Source organism: Ochotona princeps, chromosome 26 (genome assembly GCF_030435755.1).
Source record: "Ochotona princeps isolate mOchPri1 chromosome 26, mOchPri1.hap1, whole genome shotgun sequence".
Lineage (NCBI taxonomy): Eukaryota > Metazoa > Chordata > Mammalia > Lagomorpha > Ochotonidae > Ochotona > Ochotona princeps.
This window is the reverse complement of record NC_080857.1, coordinates 1,272,214-1,291,692: the sequence shown is the minus strand read 5'-3', so window position 1 is coordinate 1,291,692 and position 19,479 is coordinate 1,272,214. Positions and strand designations below refer to the sequence as shown.

Here is a 19,479-nt window from a genome sequence, read left to right as displayed (position 1 = left end):
AGGTAACGGGTTAAATGGGGGAGCACATCACAGTGGCACAGCATTAGCTGGTTAGGTAACGGGTTAAATGGGGGAGCACACCACAGTGGCACAGCATTAGCTGGTTAGGTGCAGTATACAAAAATGTCAGTGTAAGCAGTCAATTGAATACGAAAGACAGTGGTTCAGGAAATGCCGAGCAAAGGAGATACATGGAAGATGGGGAAGAAGTAATGACGTGACAGAAATCTGCACTTCCTCCTTTTCAGCAATTACTGCAAATTTAAGTTGATTACATACTCTGATCAAAAGAGAGAGAACGGGGTGAAAATACTCCATGTCGCTGTTGGCAGCTGAGACTCGGTGTAGCTTAAAGGAATGGAGGCTAGAAGATGGAGGGGAGGAAAAAAGAGTTGGGACAGCTACATTCGTGCAGGATAGAAAATACGGTGAATTACTAAGGGGCTACTTCCTGTTAGTGGGAATGCTAAATGGCACAGCCATTGAGGAAAACAGGATCATAGCTCTTTAAAACTCGCATTTGGCCCAGCAGTTCTGGTTATAGTCTGTCCAAAGAACAGAAAACAGGGTTTCAAGGAGATGACTTGCACACGGGTGTTCCTAGTGGGTGAGTGTGTGCAAGGCGGGATCTTGTGAGACAGGGCATTGAGCCTGAACTGGCACTCTGCCAGGGGAAGAAAGGCTGTCACAGAATGGAATGACAGGGCTCGAGTGGTAAGATGGGGGGGAGAGGAAGGAGTGGAGCGGAGCAGAGCAGTGTTCTGCAGAACTGGCAGTGATGTGAACAGAATGGGGAGGTTGTGCTGGTGGGGCTGGGCGGGGCTGCCACTCACCTGCAGTGTCTCCACGTGGTTTTGCTGACCACAGTGAAAGACTTGGGAGGAAAGGGACGATAACAGCGAGTGCCACTTAGCAACATTTGCCAGGATGTAAGAAGCTGTGCTTGGGGCCTGGCACAGTGGCCTAGTAGCTAAAGTCCTCGCCTTGAATGTACAAAGATCCCATACAGGCGCCGGTTCCAGTCCCGGCAACCCTGCTTCCCATCCAGCTCCCTGCCTGTGGTCTGGGAAAGCAGTGGAGGACGGCCCAAAGCCTTGGGACCCTGCACCCACATGGGAGACCTCGAGGAAGTTCCTGACTCCTGGCTTCGGATCAGTGCAGCACCGGCTGTTTCGGTCACTTGGGGAGTGAATCATCGGATGGAGGATCTTCCTCTCTGTCTCTCCTCCTCTCTGTATATCTTACTTTACAATTAAAAAAAAAAAAAGTTGTGCTTGTTCTTCTATTACAAGTCTCATTTCCATGTTTGGATTTCATTAAATTCTAAAATTTCACTGATTTTTTTTTCAGGCCCTTGGGATGCTTTTTTGGCATAAGCATAATATTGAAAAATCACTGGCAGACCTACCCAACTTCACCCCCTTCCCCGATGAATGGACTGTGGAAGATAAAGTCTTATTTGAGCAAGCCTTTAGTTTTCATGGAAAGACGTTTCATAGAATTCAGCAGATGGTAAGTGGTGGGCGGTGCTTGTCTGGTTTGTCCATCCACCGGTTCACTTCCTGAGATGGGGACACATGGCCAGCGCTGGGTCAGGGAAAGGCAGAAGGCAGGAGCTCCATCCGGGTCTCCCGTGTGGTTGCAGGAGCCCGGGCCTGTGGATGGTTTCCTGCTGCTTTCCCAATGCCTTGATGGAAGAGCTGGGTTGGAAGTGGAGTGTTCAGGACTTGAATCAGTTCTCATGGGATACTGCCACTACAGGTGGCACCTGAACGTGCTGTACCACATCACTGTCCCCGCCATTAGTTACAAACCACACATTTTTATTAATTTTGTCCTAATCAGAAAATCAGTGCTGTGACTGAGGACATTTCTGGGTGCTTAAGAGTGAGCCTCATCTTAATAGACCGGGATCCCATATGGGCCCCTGTTTGTGTCCCTCCTGTTCCATTTCCTGTCCAGCTCCATGCTTGTGACCAGGGAGGGTAGTGCAGGATGGCACCAAGCCTTGAGACCCTTCACCCACAAGGGAGACCCAGAAGAAGCTCCTGGCTCCTGGCTTCATTTAGGCTCAGCACTGGCCATTGCGGACAGTTGAAGAGTGAACCAACAAGTGGAAGATTTTTCTCTCTGTCCTGAAAACATGATCTGCCTTTTCAATAAAAATAATTTTTTTAGTTTGTTGTTTTTTTTTTTTAAAGATTTATTTTTATTTTTATTACAAAGTCAAATATACTGAGAAGAGGAGAGACAGAGAGGAAGTGGAGCTGCCAGGATTAGAACCAGCGGCCATATGGGATCAAGGCAAGGACCTTAGCCACTAGGCCACGCTGCCAAGCCCTTTTTTAGTTTGTTTTTAAACATTTATTTATTTTATTAGAAAGTCATTTACAGAGAAGGGAAACGACGATTTCCATCTGTTGGTTCACTCCCCAAGTGGCCACAACGGGGCCCGGCGGCGTGGCCTAGCAGCTAAAGTCCTCGCCTTGAACGCACTGGGATCCCATATGGGCGCCGGTTCTAATCCCGGCAGCTCCACTTCCCATCCAGCTCCCTGCTTGTGGCCTGGGAAAGCAGTGGAGGACAGCCCAGTGCTTTGGGACCCTGCACCCGCATCGGAGACCCGGAAGAGGTTCCAGGTTCCCGGCTTCGGATCGGCGCACCGGCCATTGCGGCTCACTTGGGGAGTGAATCATCAGATGGAGGATCTTCCTCTCTGTCTCTCCTCCTCTCTGTATATCTGACTTTGTAATAAAATAAATAAATCTTTAAAAAAGCAAACAAAAAAACCAAGTGGCCACAACGACCAGAGCTGAGCCAATCCAAAGCCGGGAGCTTCTAACAGGTCTCCCAAGGCTTTGGGCCGTTCTCGACTGCTTTCCCAGGCCACAGGCAGGGAGCTGGATGGGAAGCGGGGTCACCGAGATAGGAGCATATGGGATCCTGGCATAAGCATGGGGAGGAGTTTGGACACTTGGCTACAACATGGGACCCAAAAATGAATCTTAAAAAAAAAGAAAAACAAAATAGAAGAAGTATATGCCCTATAGCAGTGTAGCCATATAAAGCACAGTAGTGTTTAGGTTTTTTTTTTTTTTGAAAGATTTATTTATTTTTATTGGAAAGGCAATTATACAGAGAGGAGGAGAGACAGAGAGGAAGAGCCTCCATCTGATGATTCACTCCCCAAGTGAGCTGCAACGGCCGGTGCTGCACCAATCCGAAGCCAGGAACCAGGAACCTCTTCCAGGTCTCCCACACGGGTGCAGGATCCCAAAGCCTCGGGCTGTCCTCTACTGCTTTCCCAGGCCACAAGCAGGGAGCTGGATGGAAGTGGAGCTGCTGGGATTAGAACTGGCGCCCATATGGGATCCTGGTGCGTTCAAGGCGAGGACTTTAGCCGCTAGGCCACGCCGCCGGGCCACAGAATTGTTTTTTAAAAAGACCTGTCAATCATCTTTTTTATATTTAGCTCCCTGATAAATCCATAGCAAGTCTCGTGAAGTTTTACTACTCTTGGAAGAAGACGAGAACTAAAACCAGTGTGATGGACCGTCATGCACGGAAACAGAAGCGGGAGCGGGAGGAGAGGTGAGCCGTGTGGAGCTGAACTGGTGCCCCCAGGGGGTGCCAGCTGGCCGAGTGCTGCCCTGCGCTGTGTTCCTGCGCTGGTGCCCCCTCGGGTACTTCTCCCGCCTTAGCTTCTGCTTGGAGTTAGTGAACTTGTACATCGGGTTGTTTTCCTTTCCCTTAAGGCTGACACTTAAACAAACCCAGCCACCTATTCAGAAGAAAGGAGGTGGGGAAGCACTACGGGTTAGCTTCTCTTCTTTTCTGCGCTGGTTCCTGGAGAGAGGAATGTTTTGGGATTTGTCACCCCTGGTTGGTTTTAAGGCTCACTCGTGAGGAGCATGTTCAGCCCTTGCCTGTCCGGTCTTACACTGTGAGAAGGGGTTCCTGGTGTGTGTCCTGAGCTCTGCCTCGCCTGGGCTGGCATCCAGTGTCTTTTCTCAGTGAATGATGCCAGTCAGAATGAAGGAGAGTGGGCTGCGTGGGCTGTGGTGTCACTGCTCAGGGCAGTTTAGTGTTCCAATGAGGAAGTGTGTAGCAGCATGGAGAGGGAAGTATTAGTTGTCAAGAATTGGAAGCGTGAGGTGAGAGTGGCTCATGCTACTCTACATCCTCCAGCCCTGTGGGCTCGCTTGTGGCTCAGTCCTGTCCCTCACATGATAGGCTCTGTTACAGTTACTCAGAGCAAGCTGGTCAGGATGAAATCAGATGGATGGTTGGAGACAGTCCTTCACTGTCCTGGACCGTCCTGGACCAATGATGATCGGAGGGGCAGCCCAAGTGCCTGGCCTCTGCTGCTGCCGTGGCTGGCAATGTGCTGTGCCGACTTGGTGTTGACACTCTCTCCTGAGGAACGTCTTGGCCACAAATGGTTCCTGTCGTGCAGTGGCTGGGGAGAGGAGCCACCAGTGGGCGCGTTCCCAGTGAACTGCCATCCTCACTGTCCAGTCATTTCTATGTGACAAACCGGTCAGCCATTCGACCCCAGTGGGACTTTCCGAGGAGTTCCTGCCTATGAGGGCTTTTTGGGGCGTTGAGGAGATGCAGGGAGGGGAAGAAGGGCATAAACCATGTGAGGTGCCATGCCTCGTCCATAAGGTTAGTGTTACAAGATGACTTATCCGGGCCGCCAAGGCTTGGCGTCCAGCAGCAGCTGGTTGTCTGCTGGTCCAGTCCTGTTTCGCCAGCGGACAGCTGTGGGGATGTGTGGTTTGATAAGTCGAGGGTGGAGCCGCACCTCTCGGGCCTGGTGTGGGGTCTGCTGCCTGCTGCAGAACTTTTCATTGTCCAATCTGAATCCTGGGCTGTTGGTGACCAGATCACTGACCATCTGCATAGATGTGTCTCAATCTTACGCTGTACACATCATAAACCAGTTCGTTTATGTTTGTATTTTAAGTGGAATCATTTAAGAAGAAAAGTTTCATTAACTTGTTCTTGTTGTTTCAGTGAGGATGAACTGGAAGAAACAAATGGAAATAACCCCATTGACATTGAGGTTGATCCAAATAAGGAAAGCAAAAAAGAGGTATTTTCCCTTTGGTATTATTTAGGCAAATAAATTCTGTTCCACAAATGAAGCACTCCTCTTCGTCATCGTACATAATATGCTAAGAGCTATCTACAGAGCGTGGTGCCTTGTTAACTCGAGAAGCACAGATGGCTTCCATACACTGCTTTCCTGACTCTCCACGTGTCTACAATGGCCAGACTGGTCTGGACACGAGCTGAGCTCTCAGTTGGGTTTGCTTTGCAGGTGGCCGGCACTCAGTTGTTTGAGCCATCATAACTGCCTTCCGGGTGTGTATTGGCAGGAAGCTGGACTCATGGGCTAGGGCAGGGGCAGGTGTCAAGGCCAGGTTCCTCAGGGGTGGGCTTTGGGGGGTCCTACCTGCTGGTTCCCACATCCATGTTATTAAATGTCAGGAAATAGGTGGCATCAAGCAGGAGTGTGGTGTCTCGTCTGGGGCAGCAGCCCTCTCTGGGCTTCTCTCTCTGGAGGCGCTGCTCCAGTGAGCCTGCGCTGTTCTGGTGACCCTGCTCGCTCTGCCCAAGGGCCTCTCTCGAGCTGTGTCTGCACATGCAGTCATGGGCACATTTGGGGACGGAAGCCGTCACATAGACCGTGTGCCAATTTCAGTCTCTGCCTTCAGGGCCCATAGTCCCAGCAATGTAGGACTTCTGCCTGGGCTTATCTGAGGGCACTTTTAACAGTTTGTGGAAAATGGAGTCAAAGGATAAGTGTATATTGGTGAAAAGGATTTTAAAGTACGTATAGATAGCAAGTCCAGAAAGTTCCTGTTGGAGCTAGTATTGGGGCTCAATGATGGCTGACCCAGAAGGTCCAGGCTCCTGGCCTCAGCCTGGCCCAGCCCTGACTGCTGCAGCCACATGGGGCAATGAACCAACAGGTGGAAGAGTCATTTTTCTCTCCTTTACTCTCCCTCTCGCCCCATCTCCTTTTCTATCACTGTACCTTTCAAATAAAATGAAATATTTTTTTGAAGTTTATGTACCACGTATGTTGTTAAAAATTTTGTATAAAAATTTGTGTTTTAATTCTGTTTTCAAATTTTGAAATGCTCTTAAAATATAAGAAGTTATTTTATGTTTGAAAAACAGGAGAATCTAGATAAAGTTCAACTTTAAAATCACATCAGTAATATAAGCTTTTCCTAGACCAGACAGGAAACACAGCTGAAGGGAAAAAAGGCAGTTTGAGTGATTAGCAAATGGCGCCCATAATCTCTAATATCGGATGACTGTGAGGTGGTCTGCCTGGGTACCTGCCATGCTGAATAGATTGACTTCTTAAAAACAGTAGCACGATGGAGCTAGTGTGGTTGTTGACATCCCGTGTGGGCCACAGTTCATGTCCTGGCTGCTCACCTGCTGTCCAGCTCCCGGCTGGTTCTAATTCATTGCAGACCCTGTGGGCAGCAGTGGCGGCTGCCATGGTCAGGCTGTTCTACTTCACTGTGGACATTAATAGACTGAGGCAGCCAGTAGTAGTTTTCTATTTTTCTTCTATTTAAAACATTTTTTTTATTATCACTATTATTTGAAAGATCAAGTTTCAGAGAGAGAGAGAGAGCTCTTCCATCTGCTACTTTACTCCCCAAATGCCTGCAGTGGCTGGAGTTGAGCTGGTCTGGAGCCAGGAGCTTCCTCTGGATCTCCCACGTGGGTGCAGGGTCCCAAGGCTTTGGGCCGTCCTCCACTGCGTTCCCAGGCCACAAACAGGGAGCTGGATGGGAAGTGGGGCAGTCAGGACATGAACTGGCAACCCTATGGGATGTTGGTACCAAAGATAAGATTAGCTTGCTGTGCCACCGTGTCTGTCCCTTTGTCTTTCTCTCTGATTTCAGGAGGTCAGCATTGTAGTGTAGTAGGTGTAGCTGCCAGCTATACTAGCAGCATCCCTTGCGGGGCCCATTTGATATCCTGGCTGCCCAACTTGTGTATCTCGTTTCCTGGTAGTAGCCTGAGACAGCACTGGGAGATGGCCTGTGGGACCGTGGCTTTGACACACGTGGGGAGACGCAGAGGAAGCTCCTGACATGGCCCTGCTGCCCCAGCCTTTCTGGTCATGTGGGGAGCGAGCCAGTAGTTGAGAGATACTCTCTCTCTCTCATTCTCACTTTGATTTTCAAATTAGTGAGTCTTTATAAAATAATTTTTATTGCAAACCTATGCTATTTTTTTTGCTAATTAGAAAAGTGCAGAATTGTTAAATGTTTTCCACAAAAGATATTTAAAAAGTCATACTTTTATCATTTTAAAACATGCATGTGAAAAAAGAAAAAGAAAAAAAGATTTATTTATTTATTTGAAAGAATTACAAAGGGAGAAACATCTGCTGGACTACTCCCCAAGCGGCCACAATGGAGGGTGCGGAGCCAATCTGACGCCAGAAGCCAGGAGTTTCTCCTGGGTCTCCTATGTGTGCGCGGGGGTCCAGGGACTGTTGACAGAAAATGGAGCAGCCAGGACTCGAACTGGTGCCCGCGTGGGATCTCAGCACTGCAGCCAGAGCATTCCTTGCTGTGCCCTGTCCCTGGGGAGAAGTGAAGACTCAGACCCTTCCCCAGTGCTGTATGGTCCTGGGCCGTGCTGTGCCAGCAGACGTGCCAGGGTGTGGCAGAGGCAGAGTGTGCCTTCTGTCCGGCTCCCAGTGGTAGGTACAGGACAGGGGCCCAGCGTTGAAGTCACTCTGAAGTGCTCTTGCTGCCTGTTAGTGTGCACATGCTAGAGAAAATACCTTTTGGACTGTTGATGCTTGTTAGTTTCATTTTTCAAATGCTGCGTGTCATGCAGGTGCCCCCGACTGAGACAGTTCCTCAGGTCAAAAAGGAAAAACACAGCACACAGGCTAAAAACCGGGCCAAGAGGAAACCTCCGAAAGGCATGTTTCTTTCCCAGGAGGACGTGGAGGCTGTGTCTGCCAACGCCTCTGCCGCCGCCACGGTGCTGAGGCAGCTGGACATGGAGCTGGTCTCCATCAAGCGACAGGTAAGGTCAGCTCAGGCCCTGCTTGTGTGGGTGGCGTTGTTTTTCTCCAGTTCTACCCTTTTAGGTAAATATTGAAGTGCTGTTGTTTCCCACCAAATGGGTGATTGTTCAGTTCTGTCGAGTCAGCTTGTCTCCAGTGGACTCTAGTAACATTATAAGCAAAAGGAAAGTGTACAGGTTTCCATCTGTGTCATCCAGGGCCCACTTGGCATGCTGACCAGTGCTGCCCACGGCCTCGCTCACCCCTTCCGTCCCCATGACACCCTCTCTTCCCCCACTCAGGAGCGGCGGTGTTTCTAAGACTGCGGGCTGTTTCTGCTCAGTTTCTAGATGTTCCATGAACGAGAATCCTGTGCTCACGTGCTTTTCTCCCTGCGGGGAGGCTGACCGTGGATTCACCGTCCTGTTGTCCTTGTTGTCGTGTCCATGGGCCGCTCCCGTAGGCCGCCTGTGACTGGTGCTCCGTGGAATTGTTCTGTGGGTTGTTGTTTGTGTTACTCAGGCTTGTGCATCCTTTGTTGAGTGTGTTCCTGGATGTTTGGCACTTCCTGAGGCGCTCTTGCAACTCACCCTGCTTTTTAAATTCTGTACTTGGTGTGTGCCCACTGTGTAGAAAGGGCTCATCATGGCCCCTGCCAGTGTGCATTTGGGCCAGACGTGCAGCCTAGGCGTGCAGGTGGTCCACGCCTTGGTTCACTCTCCCTCCTGCCAGATTCAGTTCAGAAAAACTGTCCGCATTGTGGAGTGACAGCTTAGTTCTGGGCTTCGTGCTCCTCGTTGGTTAGTCCCCTGAAAGGAGAAGTGGAGGTCTGTGCTCCGTCTTCCTTCCTGCAGGGGTTCCCTGGATAATGCCAAGTTTGTTACGGTGGGGGTTGGCACCCCACCTGGACCGCACACAGCTGTGCTCTCATCTCAGGAGAACCACTTAATTTCCTTTGGCCTCCAGGCAAGATGAGTGTGTGCTGGCGTGAGCTCTCAGGGGCCCCCAGAGCACAGGAGTGTGCCGTGGAAGAGCTCTGTGCTCGCCTACCTCTTGCAGAGGGCTCCCTCCGCTGCTCAGGGGCCACCCAGCCATGATCATTTGTTGAGGCAACACAAGGGGCTCTTGGTCCGCAGAGTTGAGTGCTGCTTGGAAGCTAGCTCCGCACCGCCGTCTACCTGGCCCCATGGCATGGTGCCACACTGCAGGCCTCAGCTCTACTGCTGTTGGGTGGTTTGGCCACAAGAATAGAGAACCTGAGTGAGCAGTTGGAGCAGGCGGGCACTCGTGGTCGTCGGGTGGCTGGAGCAGACGGACACTCGTGGTCGTCGGGTGGCAGGAGCAGGCGGGCACTCGTGGTCGTCGGGTGCCAGGTCGTCCCCGGTGAGTGATGCTTCAGGACTTGGTTTCTTTCATGTTTGCTGCCGTGTCTCCCGAGGCTCCTGAGCCTCCTGTCAGAAGCCGCAGAATCCAGTTTATCATCTCGTTCCTGCGTTTGGGCTGTTCCTGGAGCAGGGAGAGCCTTCCCATAAACCTAGAGCTGTCCCTGCCAGCCGGGCAGCTGCCATGCTCAGCCTCTTGCGCAGCTGTGTGAGTGCAGAGCGCTAGGACGTCAGGATGGACTGTGTGTGCAGAAGCGAGTCGTCTGAGAGGCCAGGCAGGGGACCATCCAAGTAGACTGGTCGTTTGGTTTTTTATTTTATTTTTTCTTGCTTTATATGTTGGTTGCTTTTGTATCGTACTTCTTACCCAGTCATCTCCAACCCCAGAATCAGGCTGGTCTGATGCCAGCCGGTCCCCCATTCTGGTGAATAAACTGTGTATTCCGGATGTGGACAGAGGTGTGGACTGAGGAAAATTTAGCACTTGTGAATGCTTTCCTCTAACCACTGTGCTTCTCTGCGCAGTGTCATGGAAGTACGTGTGTGACTGCATGTTGTTGGCCTCTGTCACACTGTGTCCCAGCAGTTTTGAGTCATCTTTGAGCTGCTCTCTGGAGTACTGGAGTCTGTGCACTCTTCTGGCCTCCGATATTGGAGAATCGGCTCATCCTTGGCCCAGAAAGCCACATCCTGAGTCTAGCCTGAGAACTAGTGACCACAGGCCAGATCCCTGATGGATTCATGGGCTGATAGGAACTGCAGCACCAAACAGGTGCAGTAAGTGGTGCTGTTCTGTGTGGTAGCCAGTGGATGCACCTGCTTGGGGTATTTACATAGAGTTAGTAAATGGAAAAAATTAAATTGAGTCCTTAGTCACACGAAATCCCATTTCATTAGCTTTGCAGCAGCAGGTGTAGAGGGGCAGCTGTCCCAGGCTGCGTGCTGAGCAGGTCCCCTTCAACGCAAGGGCTCCCCAGCATTGCCATGAGGAGAGCTCAGGAGAGCTTTTCCAAGAGTGTTCTGATACCAGTTGTTTTTCTTTTAAGGTTTATCTACTTTTATTAGAAGGGCAGATGTACAGAGACAAAGACCTTAAGTCTGATGATTCACTCCCCAAGTGGCTGCAGTGGCTGGAGCTGGGCCAATCTGTTTTTTTTTTTGTTTTTTTTTTTAAAGATTTATTTATTTTATTACAAAGCCGGATATACAGAGAGGAGGAGAGACAGAGAGGAAAATCTTCCGTCCGATGATTCACTCCCCAAGTGAGCTGCAGCGGCTGGTGCTGCGCCTTTCCAAAGCCGGGAACCAGGAACCTCTTCCGGGTCTCCCACGCGGTTGCAGTGTCCCAAAGCATTGGGCCGTCCTTGACTGCTTTCCCAGGCCACAAGCAGGGAGCTGGATGGGAATAGGGCAGTGGGACTCAAACCTGCAACCCTATGGGATCCCAGCATGTGTTAGAGGGAAGGATTAGCCAGTTGAGCCGTCCGATGAGGCCATGCCGGTTTCTTTTCTCTTTCTTGCACCTTTCCAGAACACACTGTGTTCTGCAGTTGTCCATTCAGAGAAGATGGGGCCATGTTCCATTGTCTGCCTGTCTTTTCTTCAGTTTTTAGAAATATATTATGTACCATGACACAGTTTTGCAGGTATCAAGGGTCCCCCCATTAGTTCCTGAATTATTACTGTAGTATTTACTCCCTTAGTAACAGTTAACAGATTAAGTGTCTGCTATTTAAATGTCATTATGGGCCCGGCAGCATGGCCTAGCAGCTAAAGTCCTCACTTTGAATGCACCGGGATCCCATATGGGCGCCGGTTCTAATCCCAGAAGCTCCACTTCCCATCCAGCTCCCTGCTTGTGGCCTGGGAAAGCAGTCGAGGACGGCCCAAAGCTTTGGGACCCTGCACCCGCGTGGGAGACCTGGAAGAGGTTCCTGGTTCCCGGCTTCGGATCGGCGCACCAGCTCACTTGGGGAGTGAATCATCTCTCCTCCTCTCTGTATATCTGACTTTGTAATAAACTGAATAAATCTTTAAAAAAAAGTCATTATGCAGTTTTGTTGGTACAAATATTTCTCCTTCCCCTTCCTTTTTGCTCTTGTCATCTCTCCCATATTAATACAGTAGTGTGGTCCCATAGCATTGTGTATTTAAGTGCATCGTGGCGTTGTAGGTTTAGACAAAAGTGGAACAGCTCCCATCAGATCATCAAGGTAAGTTTGGTGGTTTCATCTGGAGCCTTTGGCTTGGGCGTGGAGGTGCACACTGCAGCAGGCCGTGGCTGTGTGCTGCTCTCCGTAATCCTCTTCACCTACGAAGACGTGCATGTGAACGCTTGATTACCTCTGTCTGTTTGCTTTGTACTTTACTTGTGTTATATCAGAGAGAACATGCGATGTTTGTCCTTTTGGGTCTAGCTTATTTCACTAAGCATAATGATCTCCAGTGGGAAGCTGTGTCTTTTAATGTCCTTTGAGAAGAGTGTTTTGTAGTCTCTTCCACCCTCTAAGGAACCAGGAAGCCTTCTGGCTGTGAGGTTGTAAGGCTGACTGTGTTGCACTGAGTTAGACCTGAATAAAATTCTGTCTTTTGGGTCAGCACAGTGGTTTCATAGGCTAGTCCCATATGATTGCTGGTTCAAGTCCTGGCTGCTCCACTTCCCAGTCCATCTGTCTGCATATGGCCCTGCAGAGTGGAGAGCGGTCTCTGAGGCCTCAACTGTGGTCCTTGGTCAGGGAAACTCCTCCAGCCTGTACCTCCCTAGAAATCTGGACAAAAAAAAAGGAGGAAAGGATGTGTCAAAAGTGGAATTCTCTAAACTGGAAGCACTTGACAGTCTCGAATTTCAGAAAGTAGTGTGAGTGTACTGTCATCCGAACAGATCCTGGGAGATGCGCAGGATCCTACGGGAAGCACCCCGGTGGTTACAGAGCCTGCATCCCATATGTGGGTGCCTCGGTTCCAATCCCAGCTCTGCTTCCCACCCAGGGCCCAATCACCTGCGTGGGAGACCGAGGTTGGAATCTGGGCTTTGCACTTAGTCCGGCCTGCTCTGGCCATTAGGGGTGTTTAGAGTGTGAACCAGTGGATGGAAGATCTATTTCTGTTTTTTAGCCTTTCAGCTTAAATAAAGGGAATAAATAAAAATTGTAAAGGCATCCTCAGAAGATTCCTGTGTAGCAGTGAGCTGCAGCGCCCTCTGCCTGCTGTCCTAACATTTACTGCCCTGCAGCCCAGGCGCATCTTCTAATTATCAATGTCTAATTTTTGTTAGGAAAATTTGCTTGTTTGTTCTCTTGCTTTCTTAAAAGCACCATCTTTTTCATGAGGTCAAGGAAGGAATTCGCTTTGCACAACCCATGGGAGGATGAGAGAGGCACCTTCCCCAGCTAGCTGCCTGGTCTGCCCCAGGCAGTGGCAAGCTAATGTGTTGTGTTGAACTAGAGAAGTCAGCTGGAGACAGTTGCTCCAGGTGTGGCTTGTGGGGCCTGCTAGATGGGTTGTAGCCATGTCTGTTCTCACCTGCACCTTCTCCCTGGGTCGGTGCCGTGTGTGGTCATTGGAGGCTGACCCGAAGCCTCTGCTGTGTCCTGTGCTGAGCCACTCCTGTCTCCCCCCAGCACACCTTGCTCGTCCCATGTGGGTGGGTCTGTGTTCAGGGACACCACCCAGATCCCAGAAGTTGGAACGGCTCTGCTCTTGGTTGTTCTGTTTGCTTGTACTGAATTTATCAGTTTTGTTTTATTGGCGTACATTTATGAAAGTTTTCCTTTTTAAAATGAAACTTTTTTTTCCATTTAGATTCAAAATATTAAACAGACAAACAGTGCTCTCAAGGAGAAGCTGGATGGTGGAATAGAACCTTACCGACTTCCAGAGGTAGGACTGTGTGAGGATCATCGGGTCTGTGTCCTCCCGGGCAGTGGTCGAAGCTGCTGCTTGGGGCCCTGGCATCACATGTAGTGTTTCCGCTTCCAGCCCAGCTTCCCACTGATGAGCAGGTTATGGTGCAGATGCTCGGATCCCTACCACCCACTTGAGAAACCCTCGTGGCTCCTGGCATGGCCCTATGTGCTGTAGGCAGCTGAGCCCAGTGGGTGGAAGACGTGTGTCATACTTGTCATCCCCGGTGTACGTCTCTTAGGAAGAAAGGCTTAGAGGTTGATTTCTCCAGCATGTGTCCCATATCAGAGTCCCGGGTTCACAACCCACGTCCAGGCCCCACCCCATTTCTTACTGTTTGAAAGGCAGAGATTTCCACCTGCTGGTTCACTGCTCAGCTGCCTACAAAGTCAGAAACAGGCCAGAACCAGGAGGCAGGACCTCAGGACCAGAACCTCTCACGGAGCTGCTGGGACCTCAAGTGCTTGAGCTATCGCTTGCTATCTCCAGGGTGGCAGTGGAGACCCGGCTCTCCCCTGTGGGGTCAGGTCCTACAGGGCGCATCCAGACACAGCATCCTGCTCTGAAGGAGTGGTGGCTCGCATTCTTGGGGCCTGACATACACGTGGAAAGTATGAACTGGGTTCCCACTCCCAGCTGTGGCCTGTCATCGTGGGCGTTTGGGTCATAAAACAGTGGGCGGTACCTTGTTGTCCTTGTCCCTCTCAATTAGAGAAACAGGATTAAGACAGAGAAAGCCAGCCTGGAGAACAGCTACAAAACAAAGAACATGGAAAGATCTAGGCAACTTTATGCATTCTCGCTGAAGCTGAGCTTCAGAAGGAGTCATTACGCCCATAAAGGGCACAGCCATTTACCTTAATGTGCTCAAGCTGTCGTTGCTTCCCCAGGTCATTCAGAAATGCAACGCGCGTTGGACCACAGAAGAGCAACTTCTTGCTGTCCAAGGTAGGGGTTCCCCTCGGAGCGGGCAGTGACGTCCCGGCCGCCCGTGTGTTTTCCGAGGCACTGTCGCTTCAGTCAGGGTACCATAGTTCCTGGGGTGTACCTCTCTTTTCCCTGCTGTTTCTTGTAAGTTATGAAAGTTTACGTGGCGCCTCCGTATGTGAATTTCCTTTCAGTGGCTCAGAACTGAGCTGTTACTAGAAGGGACGGAGCGACAGCAGCAGCAGGTGCATGGGAGAACTCTCCTGGGCACGGGCACTGCAGTGGCACAGTGCACGGGCAGCTGTGTGGGTGTTTGCCTCCTGCACGGCTGTGCAGTCATGTACACTAACATGGCTCTATCCAGTGATGCTTATTTCTCTACCAAAATGGCGTCTGCTACCTTTCTTAGTTGGAGAATGAAACAAAATGTGGTTTTTAAAAATGCTTTCCTGTTTATTGAACAACAACAGCAAACAAACATTCTCTTCCATCCCCAGCCATCAGGAAGTATGGCCGGGACTTCCAGGCGATCTCAGACGTGATTGGGAACAAGTCAGTAGTCCAAGTCAAGAACTTTTTTGTGAATTACCGACGCCGCTTCAACATAGACGAAGTCTTACAGGAATGGGAAGCCGAACATGGGAGGGAGGAGTCCAGCGGGCCCAGGACTCAGAGAGCAGCCACATCCCCTGGGGACTGTGCCAAGACGCTTGAGGAGGATGGCGAGGTAACATGCCCACCTTCCAGTTGACTCTTTGAGGGATGACTTCTCAACTGTAGAAACATGTTTAGGTTTCAGCTACATCGGTACTGTTGGTGATTGCCGTAATGTGTTGATTCCAGTCAGTTGGTGGTCACTGTTTATTATTCACAGTTAAATTACTTAGCAAGCTATGTGCGAACTGTGAGGGAAACAGAAAATCAAAGTACGTCAAGGACGGTGAGCCTGGCCTTCTCCGGGACCTGGTTTCCCGTGCAGGGCTCCCCGTGAGTACTGGCGCAAGCTCCGCAGGCCTCGCTGTGGACGGGGACGGCTCCTGGCTTTCTCACTGAGGCTGAGACTTCAGCATGGCGACGGACTCTAGTAATGGACAGGGTGGTGACACTGGTGCCTGGCGTCAGCCTGGTCAGCTGGGCTCAGCACGACCGCTGAGGCCTCTGACCCCGTCTGCTGCCTCCCTGCTCGGCAGAGGCTTCCTCACAACATGCAAGCCTCGTGGTGGGTAGGGGTATCCTGTTGCTCAGCGCCCCTGTTGCTGGGCTGGCTTCAGAAGCCCCAAGAGTGGGCTGCTGCTGTGGCACAGTGAGTTAAGCCACTTGCTATCAGCTCCCTGGTTCCACATTGGGTGGGCAGTGGAAGCTGGTGGAAGTACAGGAGACAGGGATGGAGCGCCAGGCTCCTGGTGGCAGCGTGGCCCCTCCAGGCCCCTGGTGGCAGCGTGGCTCCTCTCTGCTGTTCGTAACCTTTTGGGAGGTGAAGTAAAGTTTGGACCAAGGTTCAACATCGAGAAGGTCACCCCTCGCGTCCCATGGCAGATTGGACGAGGCCCAGGTGGGAAGTTCACGGCCACGTGCAGCTGAGGAGAGTGCAGAGTGATGGCGTGAACTGGCACGGTGCTTCCCGGGTGGCCCGAAGTGGCTGTCTTCTGGCTCCTTTTCTCGAGGCCTGTGGCGACTCCAGGCCATTGTTGGCTCTGGAGCTGGAAGCTGCCGAGACGTGGAGAGGGAAGTGAGAGGTGCCTATAGGGCTTAGGACAAGGTCGCAGGAGAGGCTGCTTCCTGGCCCAGCTGTCGGGAGTACCACCTCCCTCTGGCCAGTGGGGGTGATGCCAGGCTCCACCACCTGAGCTGTGCCATTCTTGGCTATTTTTGTTGCCGTCTGTGATGGGCATCACTCAAGGAAGCGAGAGCTTACCCCGGTCAAGGTTTGCCAGGTGGGCACCAGCCCTGGCAGCCATGCTCGCCACCTCCCTGCTCATGCAACCTCTCTCTCCTCTCTTCAGGCAGCTTCCGTTCTCGACGTTAGATACGCATCTGCCTCCTGAGACACGCTGGTCGCTCGGAACCCTGGGGGTGGACGCTGTGCTGTCCAGGGTATCAGGTATTCCGACATCACCTCGCCGTCTGCATCACTTCCCTGTGGACAAGCAGCTGTTACCAAAAAGGCACGTACTTCCAGGCCTCGTGCTATCTGCCTTAACTCCCTGCTCGGTCCTCTGGTAGCATCACTTCCTCTCACGCTGCCTGCGTGCTGGGGCCTCTGCAGCCCGAGCCCCTCCTGGCTCCCAGTCGGCGGTCTCCTCAGAAGGCGTGGCTCTGTTCCCGCATGGCCTGTGAGCTCTACTTTGTGCATAACGTCTTGCTTGGAGTGACTGAGACCCTGTTGGCCTTGTAGAAAGCGTCTCTTGTTCGTTCTGAAGAGCCCTCGGCACACAGCGTGCTTCTGTGGCGTCGCAGACTGCAGCAGGCCCTGTGTCGTGCCAGGTGTCCGGATGGCCTCCACGCTCAGTTGGCTGGCTCTCCCCTGGCCCTCTCCTCTGCGTGGCAGCAGTGCCCAGATGCTGTCTGCCTTCAGCCCTCAGCCCCAGCTCTCCTGCTCCCAGAAACCCAGTCCCCCTCACTGTACCTGGTGCTCGTACACGGCCTTGGTGCCTTCTCCTTCCGGCAACCACGTGACCACCCTTTCTGTTGTAGCGTCATTTCTTTAAGGTTTACTGCTTGCCAAAGATGACATCCCTGAGATGAGGAGACGGGAGAGCTGCTGCAGGCTGGCAGCGTGCGTGTTTCCTGCGGGGGTTGGCTCCGCCAGCACGGAGCTGGGCGAGGCTCCGTGAACACACTGTCATCTGTGCTCATGCCCTGGCTGTGCCTGGCCTGTTCGTGTCACTCCGCGTGTCTGTGTCCTTATGTACTGACGGGACCACACCAGGCCTTTCCTCTGCCGGTGTTAGAGCACAGGACGCAGAAGTGATCATTGTGCTGGTCTCAGGGCAGCCCGATGGCACGGAACTCCACCGGGTGACGTGTGATGTCCCCGCCGCGCGCTCGCAGCCTGAGCCTGCCCAGCGCTGTGTGTGGAGCCCGTGAGCCCCAGGCCGCCCTCAGCCGCCGCTTGCTGCACTACAGGTGTTAAAGTAGCTTTTGTTGCTCGTACTTACATCACTTAAATACTTTGTTCTGCTTCCAATACCAAAAAGAAAAAACCTGCAGGTGCTTGAAGGCATAACCAGAATTCTGAAGAATTTAAAATATGCAATTAGATGTGCTGTTTCGACTTCACGCACCTTGCTTTTTCCGCTTTGTTTTAGAAGTCCACTGGTTTTCTCTTTAGAAAGAGGATCAGTTGGAAACCTAGATTTTTGGAATTATGCATTCTTTTTTAGAAGTTTCGAGAAAGGTCACTCGTGGGGGCGGACAGTGGGACTTTGCTGTCTCTTGCCGTCTTGTTCTCGTACAAGGTGTCTGCTGCAGAGAGCAGCGTCAGGAGCCCCGCCCCCAGCTCACTGGTCCTGCCTGGTGACAGGGTAGCAGAGTAACACTAGTACCAGGTCGGTTGGGCTTGTTAGCAGCCGCCTGCTGGGCCAGGGAGGGCCAGCACAGACACGGGAGGAGCCGGTCTGCGTTTTGCACAAGGCTAGAAGGGGCCGCAGGGGCCTGGCTGGGAGGGCGTACCTAGGCCCTCCCTCCACGGACTTGGAGGCTTGATGCCCCGCCTGCCCTGGGCACTGTGGCGAGGGGAGCGGCAGTGGCTGCGGTCCTCTGTCCTGCACACAGTCCCTTCCTTTGGCGCCGGCCCCCCGGTGTCTGTGCTGGAGCTCCTGCTGTCGCAGCAGCCTCCGTGGGCGCTCGTCCCTGGGGAGAGGGGTCCGCTCGGTTACGGTGTTGCTTCACCAGCAAGATCGCACTGCGTTTTAGACTTCTTTTCCGTACACTGTTGTTGCAATGATGTAAATGCAAGAATCACTTAGCTTCAGAAGCTAAATGGTTTGGTTCTTATTTATGTGAAGACTTTGAACATATCAAGGCCTGTGGCGCACTGGTAGGTGCTGTTTGGGGTGTGGTTGTTGCTACAAAATGGAATGTTCCCTTAAGCATTGTCTTTCAAATGATCAATGTGAATGTCATAATTATATATTTTTGTGGGAAATTTCTCCTAAGTATAAGTTATTGTGCAAAATATAGTAATGTTGACGCAAATAATAGTTTAACTTTTAGTTTAGAAATCCTAAAAGATATAAATTGTGTTGCGTATGCATTAAAAGTTTTATTTAATTTTATGTAGATGTGTAAAGTGTTAGGTAGAAGTTTTCACTTATCCATTTAAACACCTGTTACTTGAATTTTGTGTTGACTGGTCTGCAGCAGTGAGGATGGGTGGGTTCTGGGGCAGTTCTGCCCGCGGTGTGCCCACCCCTCGCTGGTGGCATGCGGGCGGGCCTGGGCACTCCCTCTTCCTTGTCTTGGTGGCTTTGCCAGGACTCCATCCTCGGGGTAGCTTCAGCGGCTTCTGTGATGGTCACAAACCTGTCCTTGGAACGCGAAGGTGAGAGCATGACTTGAGTTTTGGAGGCTCCCTGTGGTGGGCTAATTCACGCCGCTGTCAGCGTGCTCGTTGCCGCTTTAACCTCCGACAATACCCTGTTCTTGTCTTTTGAAATAGCAGATGTGCTCTTGGTATAATTGCACACCAAAAATAAGCCAAACAGTGCATTACAGTAACTGGATCCCTGCTTCGATGTGAGCGAAGGAGTGAGGAAGCCTCCTCCTCGTGGCTCACACGAGAGCCGCTTGGCCTCTCGCCCAGCCGTGTCTCGGTCGCGTGACCCCGGACTCCGCTTCTAGTGCCGAGTGGAGCTTTCCCTCACATTGACCCCCAGCAGCCGGGTGACCTGCGTCAGGGTCCCCTGGGCAGCGCCCTCGGCGGTGCCCCAATCTGCAGCTCACCCCGCCTACGGGGAAGCACAACTGCAGTGCCGCTGCGGTCCAGCAGAGGGCAGGCCAGTCCACAGTCTATGCATGTTGTAAGATAATGCGTGTTTACAGTCGCCGCCTCCTGCAGCCAGTGTTGATACTGGAGTGGATAGTACCCGTTATGTAGACTGACCAATTTTGCTAAGTGCTTTTTAGATTGCTTAAAAATTTTTCCAGATTTTAAAAGATGTATAAGGTTAAGTTTGCAAATATAATGGAAATGCTGTATATCTT

At 51.6% G+C, this 19,479-nt stretch overlaps 1 protein-coding gene across 1 annotated transcript in view; it reads left to right on the top strand.

The window, feature by feature from the left end:
* The window catches only part of RCOR1 (REST corepressor 1), a 56,708-nt gene extending 39,966 nt beyond the window's left edge, over positions 1-16,742 (top strand). Inside the window, exons 5-12 of the mRNA XM_004584521.2 lie at positions 1,351-1,512; positions 3,473-3,591; positions 5,020-5,098; positions 7,888-8,082; positions 13,246-13,323; positions 14,238-14,295; positions 14,772-15,001; positions 16,278-16,742. Coding sequence (XP_004584578.2) covers positions 1,351-1,512; positions 3,473-3,591; positions 5,020-5,098; positions 7,888-8,082; positions 13,246-13,323; positions 14,238-14,295; positions 14,772-15,001; positions 16,278-16,319 — 963 coding nt within the window. The 3' untranslated portion in view covers positions 16,320-16,742. The remainder of the gene's footprint in view (positions 1-1,350; positions 1,513-3,472; positions 3,592-5,019; positions 5,099-7,887; positions 8,083-13,245; positions 13,324-14,237; positions 14,296-14,771; positions 15,002-16,277) is intronic.
* Positions 16,743-19,479: the final 2,737 nt, after the last annotated feature.